The sequence below is a fragment of the Oryctolagus cuniculus genome, chromosome 10 (assembly GCF_051225735.1).
Source record: "Oryctolagus cuniculus isolate XC-2025 breed Fujian yellow rabbit chromosome 10, ASM5122573v1, whole genome shotgun sequence".
Lineage (NCBI taxonomy): Eukaryota > Metazoa > Chordata > Mammalia > Lagomorpha > Leporidae > Oryctolagus > Oryctolagus cuniculus.
In genome coordinates, this window is record NC_142876.1 from 98459301 (window position 1) to 98476037 (window position 16737).

Consider the following 16737-nt stretch of genomic DNA (forward strand, 5'->3'; position numbering starts at 1 on the left):
AAAAGTACTATAGAGAGAAAATGGCAGGAATGACCTCAGGACCACAAAGGGAAGTAAGCAGTTAGAGTGAAGAACAAGTGAAGATGATCCCCACCTAGAAATGGATCTTTTCTTTTTCTTTCCTGATTAGCTCACTTCCAGTTTGCCCAGAGTTCCATAATGCTAGAAAGATTAGACATCTTAAAAATCTTAAGGATAAATATTTGGTTTTTTGACTGCTGATTATTTATTTGAGTTTTATCTCTGGTTTTTAGAAGGATTTCTTTTTTTTAAGATTTTATTTATTTATTTGAGAGGTAGAATTACAGACAGACGGGGAGACAGAAAAGTCTTCAATCCACTGGTTCACTCCCCAGATTGCTGCAACAGCTGGAGCTGGGCCCATCCAAAGCCTGGAACCAGGAGCTTCCTCTGAGTCTCCCATGTGGGTGCAGGGGCCCAAACACTTGGGTCCTCTGCTGCTTTCCCAGGCCACAGCAGAGAGCTGGATCAGAAGAGAAGCAGCTAGGACACAAACTGGTGCCCATAGGGGATCCTGGTGCCACAAGCAGAGGCTTAGCCTACTACGCCACAGCACCAGCCCCTAGAAGCATATCTTGAGCCTTGGAAAGAAAATATCTGGCTTTTAGCTTCTTCATGTCTCAGCAGTAGAGCAAGTAGTCTGAGAATTGGACTAAGAGACCTGTAGTGCAACCACATAGTCTGATTCCAGTAATGAACTTCCTTTCATCTATAGGATAGGACATGAATTTTTAAAATTTACCTCTAATTATTATATTATCAGATCTTATATATTTGTTGAACTGAAATTAAATCCTAAGTTGTTTCTTATTATTACCTACCTGACTCTTGACTTCTAGTATGTTAGTTAGAGTCTGGCTAGAATTTTTTGGTATAACTAAACATATCTCTTGGCTTCAGTGTGATGTTTTGATATATGTATGCATTGTGTAATGATCAAATCAGAGTACTTAGCCCATCTGTTACCTCAGACATTTATCATTCCTTTGTAGTGAAAACTTTCAAAATCCTCCCCTAGCTATTTTAAAAAAGTATATTATTACAGACTGTAGTTACTTTGACATGTGAAACACCACCAGAATTGAAGAAACATGGCTAAAATTTCTTTACCAATGTCCTGAAGATATGAGAACATTTGACCAGAAGCATACTAAAAGATGACCTCTTCTAGTAATTTACTGAACAGCTCACCTTGGGCGAATGATTTAGTGTCTCTGAGCCAGTTTTCTCAACAATTGAGTCACAAGACCATCTGCTCTGTTGGTCCCGTTTTTTGTTTTAGTTTTTAATATCATGCACAAATGTCAATCTCACCATGTTCTTTATTTCTAAAGATTTATTTATTTGAAAGAGTATCAGAGAGAGGGATAAACAGAGAAGAGAGAGCGCGTCCATTTCTGCTTCACTCCCCAAATCTGTGCAACAGCCAGGTGTGGGCCAAGCCAAAGCCAGGTTTCCCACTTGGGTGGCAGGGTCCTAAGTATTTAGGCTATCATCTGCTGCCTCTCAGGCACATTAACAGGAAGCTGCATCAGAAGCCAAGTAACTGGGACTCAAACCAGCACCCCAAGCAGCAGTGGGCATCCCAAGTAGCAGTTCACCTTCTGTGCCCAACACATACCCTCGGGCCCTTTTTAAACTCTGATTGTAATGTGTGGTTCCTTGTATTCTGTTCGACCATTCACATCACTTTCTCAGCATCACATCTCATGGAGGGCAGTTTGGAGAACAAGTCAGGGATTCACAGTTAAGGATGAAAATATAGAAACTCAGGTGACCCACAGAGCATTTCTTCTTTAAGCTAGGCTGGGATCATGGAGTAATGCTGATGGAGGTGGGAGCAGGGACTGATCATGACCAGATCAGTACAAATGAGATGTACCCATTGTTGAGATACTAAGTTAGTCTCCTTCAGTTTTGTTGCATCTAGAATGTATAGATATTCAAGAGTGACTGTCTGGAGAGATTAAACATTTCCCTTTGTTAGATTATTTTGTTTTTTTCTGCTTGGAAGTTAGGATGTTAGTAGCAATAGGAAATCACTAGTTTTATTGAACTTTTGTTCTGTTTGTCTTCAGTAGTTCAGTTGATCGTAGAATTTTACTTCGTTATGGTATCAGGTTCTTCTTTTAAGCATTGCATTTAATAAAATCTTCTAAATAAGTTTGGCTACTTCTGCCAGAGTCACTGTATTTTAACTATTTTGGAAATTTTCCTAATATTTGCTTATAGCTTCCAGCATGCTGTGTTTGTGGCATATATAATCAACAAATTTTAATCATTTTGAAGCACCTTCCCACAAGATTAATGTGTTTCATTTCATGTTCGTCCTTGTATAAAGGAAACTGAACCTGTTCTCATTTTTCCCTTTTTCTGCCTCCACCCAAAACAGTAAAAAGAACATAAGAAAGCAGCGAATGAAAATCTTATTCAATGTTGTTCTTGAAGCTCGAGAGCCAGGTTCAGGAAGAAGACTTTGTGATCTGTTTATGGTTAAGCCATCCAAAAAGGACTATCCTGATTATTATAAAATCATCTTAGAGCCAATGGACCTGAAAATAATTGAGCATAATATCCGCAATGACAAATATGCAGGTGAAGAGGGAATGATAGAAGACATGAAGCTGATGTTTCGGAATGCCAGGCACTATAATGAGGAGGGCTCCCAGGTAAGGACGGGGTGGGTGAGGCGATCCTTGGGTGGTACATTTTCTTGTGGGTATTGGTAGATGATGCATTTTTGAGAGACCAACTCTAGGGATTGATGCCTACATTAATTCTTTATCTCTCAATCGTCTAAAGTGGGAGGCAATATGTTATAAAGGTTCAAAGTTCATGCTTTGGCCAGCGCCGCGGCTCAATAGTCCAGTCCTCCGCCTAGCGGCACCGGCACACCAGGTTCTAGTCCCGGTCGGGGCGCCAGATTCTGTCCCGGTTGCCCCTCTTCCAGGCCAGCTCTCTGCTGTGGCCCGGGAGTGCAGTGGAGGATGGCCCAAGTGCTTGGGCCCTGCACCCCATGGGAGACCAGGAGAAGCACCTGGCTCCTGCCTTCAGATCAGCATAGTGCGCCGGCCGCAGCACGCCAGCCGCGGCGGCCATTGGAGGGTGAACCAATGGCAAAAGGAAGACCTTTCTCTCTGTCTCTCTCTCTCTCACTGTCCACTCTGCCTGTCAAAACAAACAAACAAACAAAATTCATGCTTTGTAATCTGATATCCTAGATTTGAATCCTGCTTTAATAATGCTGCTCTGATAATCTTGCTTGTCTCTGAATTACAGCAAAGAATAGTACTTGTTATTGCAGATTAAGCATGAGAGTGCAGACTAAGGGGTTAGTGCAGCACTGCATAAACACTAGAAAGAAAGCCAATAGCATAAAATCTTTTTAAAAGATTTATTTATTTATCTGACAGTCAGAATTACAGAGAGCGAGCGAGAGAGCGAGCTTCCGTCCACTGGTCCACTACCCAAATTGCTGCAACATCCAGGCCAAAGCCAAGAGCCAGGAGCTTCTTCCAGGTCTCCCATGTGCGTGTAGAGGACCAAGTACTTGGACCATCTTCTGCTGATTTCCCAGGCACATTAGAAGGGAGCTGGATGGAAAGTGGAGGCACCGAGACTCCAACCCATGCCCATAGGGGATGCTGACACTGCATATTGCAGTTTAACTCGCTGCACCACAGTGTGAGTCCCTGTTGCTCATGTGGGAGACCCAGATTGTTTTTCCTGGCTCCTAGCTTAAACCTGGCCCAGCCCTGTTGATTGTGGCCATTTGAGGGTCAAATGAGTGGATAAAAGATCTTTTTCTTTGTCTGTCTGTCTCTCGGTCTCTTTTCTCATCTCCCAACTGTCACTCTGCCTTTCAAATCATTAAATAAGTAAACATTTTTAAAAATGCTTTTATCTACTTTAAATCCCCCAGAAATAAAATACCATGTTCAAATCATATATTTCCTTTCTTCTGCTATTATATTTGAAAATAAACTATATACTGAAAAGACTTACAAATCAAGGAAATGATTCTCAGTATCATAAGGCTCACTATCTGTGGTAGAGTAAAAAGCTACCCTTAAGAGAGGAGGCCAGAGAAGAGAGGTTTACTTATTCTCTCAGTCCCTGTGCTCTGATGTGTGGTCCAGGGACAACATAGCCTCTGCTGGGGCTGTAGGAAGAGGCAACTCTGAAGACAATGCCATGTAATTTTTTTGGCCACATAATTATCCCTTTGGTGCAGTCTTCAGAGAAAGAGCCCAGGGAGGGACAACTATTTAACAGGTAAGATCCTGCACTATGACCTCAGATTTGAGAATTTAACAGTATTTGAGGTATGGCTCTCCAAGTACAAATTTTGAATTTTGAGTAGAGTAAATCTGCTGCTACCTTGAAGGTCCAGTAGAAAAGATGGGTTTTTGAGAAAAATAGTACATGTAATGTGTTTTATAACTTCCCTTAAATCCTGCAAGAGGAGCCAGCCTTATGGTGCTTTAGGTTAAACCATAGCTTACAGTTCTAGCATCCTCTCCCAGAAGACCAATTTGAGTTCCAGCTGCTCCACTTCCAGTCCAGCTTCCATCTAATGTGCCTGGGAACACAGCAGAAGATAGTTGAAGTGGTCGGGCCCCTGCACCCATGTGGGAGACTAGGCTGGAGTCCCTGACTCTTGGCTTTAGCTTGACCCTTGGCTTGTGATCATTTGAGAAGTCAACCAGCAGATAGAAGATCTGTGTGTGTGTGTGTGTGTGTGTCTCTCTCTCCCATTCTATCTCTCCCCCGCCTTCTCTCTCTCTGCCTATAAATAAATAAATAACTTAAAAAAACCTGCTAAGAAAAAGAAACAAAAAATAAAACCTGCAATGATGCTTTGAGAACACTGGTTCTCAAAGATGAGCGTGTGCGTCAGTCATTTGGGAAGCTTACAGACCAGCCATTTGAGAATCCAAGATCCTCTTCACAGAAATAGTGTTTTTATTACTCTCCTGTGTTTTTAAAACTTCTTTACATATGTATATTGTATTATATCTTAGTTGAAAACTTTTTAGAAAATAATTTTAAATGTATTTTTGGAATCTAGGTATATAATGATGCCCATATCCTGGAAAAATTACTCAAGGATAAAAGGAAAGAGCTGGGCCCACTGCCTGATGATGATGACATGGCTTCTCCCAAACTCAAGCTGAGTAAGGCAGCCTTATATTTTGTTGTTCATTTTAGTCTCTCAAGGAGAGGTTAGTTATTTGCTGGAATAGTGTTTGATTCAGTGGTGAATATATTTAACTCATCCACACTACAACATGGAGCTTATTCCCTCTTCTCAACCACTCTCTTCTCCTGTACTTTAAATTGTGAAGAGCATGTGAGTAATAGAATACAGTGTCAAAGGTTTTATTTGCTTTCTTGAATGTGGTGGGCATTTTATAAACACTAAATAGTAAGCACTTTGTACAGTGCCTGGAAAAGTTTTGTAGAGAGTATTTATGTATTTGTTTAGTTATTACTAAATATGAATCCCAGCGGTTCTGCTGGACAGAATTTGAAAGGTTATAGATGTACTGTACTCAACTGTCATTTGAATGTGGCATATGGGTGGTGGTTTTATTAAAAGATGTATGGAAAAAAAAAGATAGCAAGAGCAGTTCAGGCCAGCGCCCTGGCTCACTAGGCTAATCCTCCGCCTGCGGCGCCAGCACACCGGGTTCTAGTCCCGGTTGGGGCACCGGTTCTGTCCCGGTTACTCCTATTCCAGTCCAGCTCTCTGCTGTGGCCCGGGAGTGCAGTGGAGGATGGCCCAAGTGCTTGGGCCCTGCACCCCATGGGAGACCAGGAGGAAGCACCTGGCTCCTGGCTTCAGATCAGCGCAGTGCGCCAGCCACAATGGCCATTGGGGAGTGAACCAACGGCAAAGGGAGACCTTTCTCTCTGTCTCTCACTGTCCACTCTGCCTGTCAAAAAAAAAAAAAAAAAAAAGGCAGTTAATACCATTGGACTACTTCAAAGTATGTAAATAAAATATCAAGCAAATGATAGTGTCACAAAATTGTTAGGTGTTCTTTAGAACCAAGTTTTACACAAGGTGGAAAAACAAACACTTTTTAAAGATTTATTTAGGGGCCAGTATTGTGGCTTAGCAGGTGAAGCTGCTACTTGCAGTGCTGGTATCCCATTTGGGTTCCAGTTCAAGTCCCAGCTACACCATTTCTGATCCAGCTCCCTGCTAATGGGCCTGGGAAAGCAATGGAAGGTGATCCAAGTCCTTAGGCCCCTGCACCTATATGGGAGACCCAGAAGAAGCTCCTGGATCCTGGCTTTGGATCAGCCTGGCTCCAGCCATTGCAGGCATTTGGGGAGTGAACCAGCGGATGGGAGATCTCTTTCTCTCTGCCTCTGCCACTCTGCCTTTCAAATAAATAAATAAATCTTTTTAAAAAATTTTAGCCGGCGCCGCGGCTCAATAGGCTAATCCTCCACCTAGTGGCGCCGGCACACCAGGTTCTAGTCCCGGTCGCGGTGCCGGATTCTGTCCCTGTTGCCCCTCTTCCAGGCCAGCTCTCTGCTGTGGCCCGGGAGTGCAGTGGAGGATGGCCCAAGTGCTTGGGCCCTGCACCCCATGGGAGACCAGGAGAAGCACCTGGCTCCTGCCATCGGATCAGCACGGTGCGCCAGCCGCAGCATGCCAGCCATGGCGGCCATTGGAGGGTGAACCAACGGCAAAAGGAAGACCTTTCTCTCTGTCTCTCTCTCTCTCACTATCCACTCTGCCTGTCAAAAAAAAATTTTTTTTTAATTAAAAAAATATATATTTACTTATTTGAAAGACAGTTACACAGAGAGAGAGAGAGAGATCTATCTATCTGCTGGTTCATTCTCCAAATGGCCAAACAGCCATTGTTGGGCCAGGCAGAATCCAGGAGCCAGGATCTCCTTCCAGGTCTCCCAAGTGGATGGCAAGGGCCCAAACACCTTGACCATCCTCTGCTGCTTTTCTAAGGCCATTAGCAGAGAGCTGGATTGAAAGCAAAGCTGCCAGGACACTAACCTGTTCCCATATGGGTAGCTGTTGTTGCAGGTGGTGGCTTTGGGCACTATGCCACAACACCGGCCCCACACTTGTTTTTTATATGAAATTACTGTGAACTGGATTTCATAGTAGCATTGGGCATGATTTACTGCTAAGTGATAACTCTTTTTTGTTAAGGAATTTGACTTTTTCTGGAATTACAAAGCATGCAGAAAAGTAAAACCTTTATTCTACTTTTATAGGGATATAATACTTTTTTTAAGATTTTATTTTATTTATTTGAGATGTAGAGTTAGAGAGGGAGAGACAGAGAAAAAGGTCTTCCATCCACTGGTTCACTCCCCAGAGCAACGGCCAGAGCACTTGGGCCATCTTTTGGTGCTTTCCCAGGCCATAGCAAAAAGCCAGATTGGAAGAGGAACAGCCAGGACTTGAACTGGCACCCATGTGTCTGGCTTCACAGGCAGAGGCTTAGTCCACAATGGCACAGTCTGGCCCTGGATATAATGCTTTTTAAAACTAGAATTAATTCTGTAAGTTGAGTAAGGAGACTAGTTAGCAACAGACAGTTTAACAGATATTTATATATGTAAATAAATGTACACATACGTCTTTTAAAGTTCAGGGCAAGGTGACTTTAATGCAGAATGTTAATTTCCTTTTATTTCTCTCTTTTTTTAGTGAAAAATTTCAAAAATAATACCTGGGTCCAGCGCTGTGGCATAGTAGGCTGAGCCTCCACCTGTGGCGCCAGCATCCCAGATGGGCACTGGTTTGTTGCCCAGCTACTCCTTTTCCCATCCAGCTGTCTGCTTGTGGTCTGGGAAAACAGTGGAGGATGGGGCCCACTACTTGGGCCACTGTACCTACATGGGAGACCCAAAGAAAGCTCCTGGCTCCTGCCTTCATATTTGCCCTGCTCTGGCTTTTGGCTATTTGGGGAGTAAACCAGTGCAGGGAAGACCTTTCTCTGTCTCTCCTGCTTTTTGTCTGTAACTCTGCTTCTCAAATAAATAAATAAATAAGTAATATTTTTTTAAAAGTACAATGAACCCCTGTAGTTGCCTTTTCAACATTTATCAAGATCATGCAATACTTATTTTCTGTATCCCCTTTTCTCCTTTCTTTTCTAAATTATTTTAAAAGTAGATCCAATTATGTCATTTTCTTTCTACATCATTTGGTTTGACATTTTCTTAAATAAACATGAAGTCATTACTGTACCTAATGAGATTAGCAGTTCCTCGGTTTTCATGTATTACCTCACAAATTTTCAAGTTTTGCTGGTTATCTCACATGTATTTTTTTTAAGATTTATTTATGGGGTTCAGTGCTAGAAATAAATAATTTATTCATTTATTTCAAAGGCAGAGTTGAAGAGCAAGAGATCTTCCATCCGCTAGTTCACTCCTCGAGTGGCTGCAATGGCCAGATCTGAGCCAGGCTGAAGTCAGGAGTCAGGAGCTGCTTCTTGGTCTCCCAAATAGGTCCAGGGGTCCAGGGATTTGGACCATCTTCCAATGCTCTCCCAGGTGCATTAGCAGGTAGCTGAATCGGAAGTGAAGCAGCCAGGACTCCCAGCTGGTGCTGATATGGAATGTTGGGGTCCCAGGCAGTGGCTTAACCCGCTATGCCACAATGCTGGCCCCCTCACATGTGTTTTTATGGTTGATTTCTTCAAATCAGGACCTAAATAAGTTCAATATATTACATTTGATTATTGTGTCTTTAAACTTATACTCTACAGCAATCTTCTCCCTTCTCTTTCCTCTTGTTACCAACTCATTATAGAAAGCAGGTCACTCTGGTCCTAATGTACTAAAAGTTCTGGATTAGTCGTTTTTACTACATTGTGGGATCAGTTAACTGTTTGCTTTACCTCCCTCCTTTCTTTATTTATCTCTCTCTCTCTCTCTCTCTCTCTTTCTTCTCTTTTCCTTTTTTTTTTTTTTTTTTAAAGTTATTGGTTTATTTATTTGAGGGAGAGACAGAGAGAAAGGTCTTCATCCACTGGTTCATTCCCCAAATGGCTGCTACAGCTGGAACAGGGTGGATCTAGAGCCAGGAGCCAAGAGACTCCTCCATGTCTCCCCCATGGTTGCAGGAGCCCAAGCACTTGGGCCATCCTCCACTGCCTTCCCAGGCCATAGCCTAGAGCTGGATCAGAAGAGGAGTAGCCAGGACACAAACTGGCACCCACATGGGATACCAGTGCCACAGGCAGAGGCCCAGCATGTTATGCCACAGCACAGGGCCCTATCCCACTTGTTTCTTTTAAATGGAAATTAACTTGAAATGCTTCATTAGATTCAGTTTCAGCTTGCCGGGGATCTACCTCATAAGAAATTTTCTTACTTATTTTGAAACACATCTTGGAATGATGTCTGATTAAGATAGAATGCAAATAAGGTCCATACAATGCATTTAGTTGAAACTTAGTCTGTGAACACTCCTCCAGCTCTCACTTCCCCCAACCCCCACAGTTTACCTGTTGAAGACACTGAGTTTGTACTTTGCTTTCCCACACTCTGGGTTTTGCTAATTGTGCCTCTTTGTTATAGTTTAACATGTTCTTCTGTCCTTAATATTTCCTATAAATTGCAAGTTGAGACCAGAGGTTTGATTTCCCACGTCCCTTCCTTTTTGTTCAAAAACCAGCTTCACGGGGCCGGTGCCCTGGTGCACTTGGTTCATCCTCCGCCTGCAGCACCAGCATCCCATATGGGAGCTGGGTTCTAGTCCCAGTTGCTCCTCTTCCAGTCCAGCTCTCTGCTGTGGCCCAGGAGAGCAGTGGAGAATGGCCCAAGTGCCTGGGCCCTGCACCCGCATGGGAGACCAGGAGGAAGCACCTGGCTCCTGGCTTCGGATCAGCGCAGCGCTGGCCGTAGCAGCCATTTGGGGGGTGAACCAACGGAAGTATGACCTTTCTGTCTGTCTCTCTCACTGTCTAACTCTATCTGTCAAATTAAAAAAAAAAAAAAAAAAAAAAAAAAACAGCTTCACAGGAAACCCGTGCTCTTCCAGCAGGTGGTACATGATCATCTGTTGTGAACAAGTACTGATGCTTCTATTTCATTCACTCCTTGTAGGGGCATGAAATGGTGATGATTCAATTTTATCACTCCATGCTTCTGTATTAGATGAATTATTTCTTTTTTCTTTCTCAAGATGTATTTATTTATTTGAAATACAGAGTTGCAGAGAGAGAGAGAGATCTTCCATCCACTGGTTCACTCCCCAGATGGCTGCAATGGCTGGAGCTGTGCCAATCCAAAGCCAGGAGCCAAGAGCTTCTTCTGGGTCTCCCACGTGGGTGCAGGGACCCAAGGACTTGGGCCATCTTCCATTGCTTTCCCAGGCCACAGCAGAGAGCTAGATTGGAAGTGGAGCAGGGGGCCTCGAACCTCTACCTATATGGGATGCTGGCACTGCAGGTGGCAGCTTTACCCACTACACCACAGCGCTGGTCCCATGGATTATTTCTATATAAAGAATTTTTTTCCTTGTTATTTGGTTAAGCAGTGGTACAGTTTTTTGTTTGTCTTGTTTTGGAAGAATAAAAGCCTGATTTTTTTCTCTTTTTTTTAACCAGTTTTTATGATAGTATATCGGTTTACTAATACCCTCTTTTTTTTTTTTTTTTTTTTGCCAGGCAGAGTTAGACTGTGAGAGAGAGAGACAGACAGAGAGAGAGTTATAGACAGTGAGAGAAAGGTCTTCCTTATGTTGGTTCACTCCCCTAATGGCTGCTACAGCCAACACTGTGCCAATCTGAAGCCAGGAGCCGGGTACTTCCTCCCAGTCTCCCATGCAGGTACAAGGACCCAAGCACTTGGGCCATCCTCCGCTGCCCTCCCAGGCCACAGCAGAGAGCTAGACTGGAAGAGGAGCAACTGGGACTGATACCCAGTGCCCCTACTGGAACTAGAACCTGGGGTGCCGGTGCCGCAGGCAGAGGATTAGCCAAGTGAGCCACGGCACTGGCCCCCTCCAATTTGTTTTTAAAGATTTATTTTATTTTATTTGCAAGTCAGAGTTACACAGAGAGAGAAGAGGCAGAAAGAGAGAGAGAGAGGGGTCTTCCATCTGCTGGTTCACTCACCAGTTGGCCGCAACAGTCAGAGCTGCGCTGATCCGGAGCTTCTTTCAGTTTCTCCCACGTGGTCGCAGGGTCCCAAGGACTTAGGCCATCTTCTACTGCTTTCCCAGGCCATACCAGAGAGCTGGATAGGAAGTGGAGCAGCCGGGCCTCAAACCAGCCCCCATATGGGTTGCCAACGCTTCAGGCCAGGGTGTTAACCACACTGCACCACATTGCCGGCCCATCCTCCAATATTTAACTACGTTTTTGTTGGTCCTTTTTTTTTTTTTAACAGGCAGAGTGGACAGTGAGAGAGACAGACAGACAGAAAGGTCTTCCTTTACCGTTGGTTCACCCTCCAATGGCGCTGTGGCCGGCGCACTGGGCTGATCCTAAGGCAGGAGCCAGGTGCTTCTCCTGGTCTCCCATGCGGGTGCAGGGCCCAAGCACTTGGACCATCCTCCACTGCACTCCCGGGCCACAGCAGAGAGCTGGCCGGGAAGAGGGGCAACCGGGACAGAATCTGGCGCCCCGACCGGGACTAGAACCCGGTGTGCCGGCGCCACAAGGCAGAGGATTAGCCTATTGAGCTGTGGCGCCAGCCAGTTTGTTTTACATGTATATGTATCATTATTAACAGCTAGCTTTATTGCTGACTTCAATCCATTTTAGTTATTCTCCTTATTGATGCTTATGTTGTCTCAGGCTGGCTCCTGTATTCTTTTAATGTGACCATCGTAAAAAATAGTTGATAGATTTTTTACAATGTGTTGTTTCAAGATACACCAGACTTGGAGTCAGCCATTTGTGAAGGAGTCCTAAACTTTGTATGTTTCTGTTAAAAGGCCAGGATTGTTTGAAATTAACGTTTTAAAACTGTGGTCCTGAGATATACTTCTACTAAGCTGGTCATTATTTCTATGACTTTCAATGGACAGACCTAAAAAATTGAGCATGTCTATGTATATGTGTTTATATTTAAAGATAAAATGCATCGTGGCTCAGTTGATACATTCAATTGCGATTCCAGGCTATGGAGCTTTTATCCATGTTCTTGGTTTTAACATCTGTGTCTCTCCTTCTCCCACAATGAAATCTCAGTTCTGTGGGGTTTCAGAGATGATGGAATAAGTATGCCACGTATCTACTGACTTGCTGTATCCCACATTATTCACAGCTAGCTGAGCGTGACAGTACAAACTGTCCGTTCAAAAATTTGATTTCTGAAAACAGTTAAATAATCTTTTGTAATGTATTTCACTGAAGATATGTTACTGTGTTTTGCAAATCACTTGTTCCTTTCTTATGGTTATGCTACCAATTGTATACAAATTTATATTCATTTATTTCATTTAATCCATTTAACATAAAATTTCTTTCTTTCTTTAGGTAGGAAGAGTGGCATATCTCCTAAAAAATCAAAATATATGACTCCAATGCAGCAGAAGCTAAATGAAGTTTATGAAGCTGTAAAGAACTATACTGATAAGAGAGGTCGGCGCCTCAGTGCCATATTTCTGAGACTTCCCTCCAGATCTGAGCTGCCTGACTACTATCTGACAATTAAAAAGCCCATGGACATGGAAAAAATTCGAAGTCACATGATGGCCAACAAGTACCAAGATATCGACTCTATGGTTGAAGACTTTGTCATGATGTTTAACAACGCCTGTACATACAATGAGCCCGAGTCTTTGATCTACAAAGATGCCCTTGTCTTACACAAAGTCTTGCTGGAGACTCGGAGAGACCTCGAGGGAGATGAGGACTCTCACGTCCCAAATGTGACTTTGCTGATTCAAGAGCTTATCCACAATCTTTTCGTGTCAGTCATGAGCCATCAGGACGATGAGGGAAGATGCTATAGTGATTCCCTAGCAGAAATTCCTGCAGTAGATCCCAGCTTTCCTAACAAACCTCCTCTTACTTTTGACATTATTAGGAAAAATGTTGAAAATAATCGCTATCGGCGGCTCGATTTATTTCAAGAGCATATGTTTGAAGTATTGGAAAGGGCAAGAAGGATGAATCGGTATGTTTTTAAAGCCATTTCTTTTTGAGGATGTGATGTTTAGTGCCAGGCAGTTGAGTGGAAATTGCTTTGATTCAGCTTATGTGTGTGATTATAGTTGTTACCATATTATTCTGACTTAATTAGGCTGAACTTCAAGAGTGAGATATTCCATGGAGAAGAGAGGGCACACTTCTTTCTGTTTTTTGTTTTTTTTTTTTTGTTTTTAAGATTTATTTATTTATTTCAAAGTCAGACTTTTGGAGAGAGAGAGAGTTACACAGAGAGGCAGAGAGAGAGAGGGCTTCCATCCACTGGTTCTCTCCCCAGTTGGCTGCAATGACCAGAGCTGCACCAATCCAAAGCCAGGAGCTGCTTCCGAATCTCCCACATGGGTGCAGGGGACCAAGCAATTGGGCCATCTTCTACTGCTTTCCCAGGCCATAGCAGAGAGCTACATTGGAAGTGGAGCAGCCGTGACTCGAACCAGTGCCCATATGGGATGCTAGCACTGCAGGTGGTGGACTCACCCGCTATACCCCAGCACCAGCCTTGAGGGCACGCTTCTTTTTTTTTTTTTTTTTTTTTTTGGAAAAAGTTACAATGAGGCAGAGAGAGAGAGGTCTTTCATCCTCTGATCCACTCCCCAGATGGCCACAGTGGCCAGAGCTGTGCTGATCCAAAGCCAGGAGCTTCTTCTAGGTCTCCCACGTGGGTGCCCGGGCCCAAGGACTTGGGCCATCTTTTACTGCTTTCCCAAACCATAACAGAGAGCTGGATCGGAAGAGGAGCAGCCGGGACTTGAACTGGCGTCCATATGGGGTGTCGGCGCTTCAGGCCAGGGCTTTAACCCACTGCACCACAATGCTGGTCCCAACACTTTGTAATCATACAAGTTAGGGCCCATGGGAAGGAGGAAAACAAGTGAAAATCTCTTTTGTAAAGTGTAAACTTAAAATACAGCCCTTTTATAGGACTTTTTTTAAGGATAAATACTCATAATTTAAAATTAGAATTTGAAATAGTGACAGAGCCAGCGCCATGGCTCACTTGGCTAATCCTCCGCCTGCGGCGCTGGCACACCGGGTTCTAGTCCCAGTTGGGGCGCCGGTTCTGTCCAAGTTGCTCCTCTTCCAGTGCAGCTCTCTGCTGTGGCCCAGGAGTGCAGTGGAGGATGGCCCAAGTGCTTGGGCCCTGCACATGCATGGGAGACCAGGAGGAAGCACCTGGCTCCTGGCTTTAGATCGGCACAGCGCGCCGGCCATAGCGGCCACTTGGGGGGGGGGGGTGTGAACCAACTGAAAAAGGAAGACCTTTCTCTCTGTCTGTCTCTCTCTCACAGTCTAACTCTGCCTGTCAAAAAGAAAAAAGAAATAGTAACAGGACTTTTATGGTTGGACATCAATCCAAGAATTTTTTTTTTTTTTTTTTTTTTTTTTTTTTTGACAGGCAGAGTTAGACAGTGAGAGAGAGAGAGAGACAGAGAGAAAGTTCTTCCTTCCGTTGGTTTACCCCCCAAATGGCCTCTGCAGCTGGTGCACTGCGCCGATCTAAAGCAAGGAGCCAAGTGCTTCCTTCTGGTCTCCCAAGCAGGTACAGGGCCCAAGCACCTGGGCCATCCTCCACTGCCTTCCCAGGCTACAGCAGAGAGCTGGACTGGAAGAGGAGCAACCGGGACTAGAACCCGAGGTGCCGGCGCAGCAGGCGGAGGATTAGCCTAGTGAGCCGTGGCACTGGCCCAAGAATTCTTTGAATAAATAGCCATAAGTTATTGATGTGAAGTTAGACTGATAATTTTTTTAAAGATTTATTTATTTATTTGAAAGGCAGAGTTATAGGCAGAGACAGAGGAATATCTTTTTTTTTTTTTTTTTTTTTAGCTGATTTACTTACTTGAGAGGTGGAGTTAAAGACAGAGAAAGGGAGAGACAGAAAAGTCTTCCATCTGCTGGTTCACTCCCCAACTGGCCACAACAGCCAGAGCTAGGCCGACCCAAAGCCAAAAGCCAGGAACTTCTTCCAGATCTCCCACACGGGTGTAGGGGTCCAAGCACTTAAGCCATCTTCTGCTGCTTTCCCAGGCCCTAGTGGAGAACTGGATCAGAAGAGGAGCAGCTGGGACTTGAACCAGCACCCATATGGGATGCCAGCACTGCAGGTGGTGGCTTTAACTGCTATGCCACAGTGCTGGCCCCTGATGATAAATTTTTAAATCACCATTTCAAGTACCTATATAAGGGCATCCGATTTACTTATTATTTTTTATTTATCTGAAAGGCAGAGTTGTAGAGAAAGGGAGAGACAGAGAGTTTCCATCTGCTTTTTCATTCCCCAAATGGCTGCAACAGCCAGAGATGGACCATGCTGAAGCCAGGAACCTGAAATACCATCCGTGTTTCCCACATGGTTGGTGGGGACCCAAGTATTTCGGCTGTCTTCTGCTGCCTCTCCAAGCAATTTAACTGAGAGCTTGATGAGAAGTGGAGCACCCAGACTCTAACTAGCACTCTTGTGGGATGCCATTGTTGCAGGAAGCAGCTTAACCTGCTGTGCCACAATGCCAACCCCAGGACTTCTTTTTCTTTCTTTCTGTTCTTATTTCTTACTTTTAGAGCCTGTGGCAGATAGTAAATGTTCTAAAAGAAGCAATCAAGTTTCATTTTACCTCAAATTTCAGTTTTCTTCTAATTTTGGTATTTTTTGCCATATATTAATAGTGTACTCAACTGATAAACTCAATTCAGCAATAACATTGTATCTTCTGGGGCCAGTGCTGTGGCACAGGAGGTTAATCCCCCTCCTGCAGTGCTAGCATCCCATATGGGCGCCGGTTCTAGTCCTGGTTGCTCCTCTTCCAGTCCAGCTCTCTGCTGTGGCCTGGGAAAGCAATAGAAGATGGCCCAAGTGCTTGGGCCCCTGCTCCCACATGGGAGACCTGCACCTGGCTCCTGGCTTCGGATCAGCGCAGCTCTGGCCGTTGAGGCCATTTGAGGAGTGAACCAATGGAAGGAAGACCTTTCTCTCTGTCTCTCCCTCTCACTGTCTGTAACTCTACCTCTCAAATAAATAAATAAAAATCTTTAAAAAAAAAAAAAAAGTGTATCTTCCTGTCCTTATAAGGGCACTTGGAAGATTATAAAAGTTAAAGATAAAAACCCTGCCTTCCTGCAGCCAACAGTCTCTCATGCTAACAGCTAGACTTTTAAGCAGTAAAATTCCACTTGAGGAATCTGTGAAGCCAACATTTGCCCTGTATCTTGAAAAAAAAAAATAATGTTTGCTATTGCTGTTCTTTGTAAAATGTCAAGCTTAGCACTTCATGTGGATCAGGAGTAGGGAACATCCGGTCCTGCCAGAGCAACTGCAGGCAGCATTTGAAACTGAATAAATGTATAGCGCGCTAATTCTTAAGTTGACAGTTTTATATGGCCTAAGATTGATGTTACAAATATCCAGATGGCCCTTAGTGGAAAAATAGGATTCCCACCCCTGTTACAGATAATAGCTAACTCTTAAAAACAGTCAGCCTAGGTAAGTGACCATCTTTTCAGTTTACAAGGGAAGAATTGGAGGCATAGGCAGAGAAGTTGCCCAAAGTCACATAACTCC

General features: G+C 43.9%; 1 protein-coding gene across 45 annotated transcripts in view; it reads left to right on the forward strand.

The window, feature by feature from the left end:
- Positions 1-16737, forward strand: part of PBRM1 (polybromo 1) — a 134869-nt gene that overhangs the window by 69780 nt on the left and 48352 nt on the right. For all 45 annotated transcript variants that reach the window (XM_070050738.2, XM_089306120.1, XM_089306123.1 and 42 more), the window contains 3 exons: positions 2414-2690; positions 5093-5198; positions 12507-13149. In XM_070050738.2, coding sequence (XP_069906839.1) covers positions 2414-2690; positions 5093-5198; positions 12507-13149 — 1026 coding nt within the window. The remainder of the gene's footprint in view (positions 1-2413; positions 2691-5092; positions 5199-12506; positions 13150-16737) is intronic.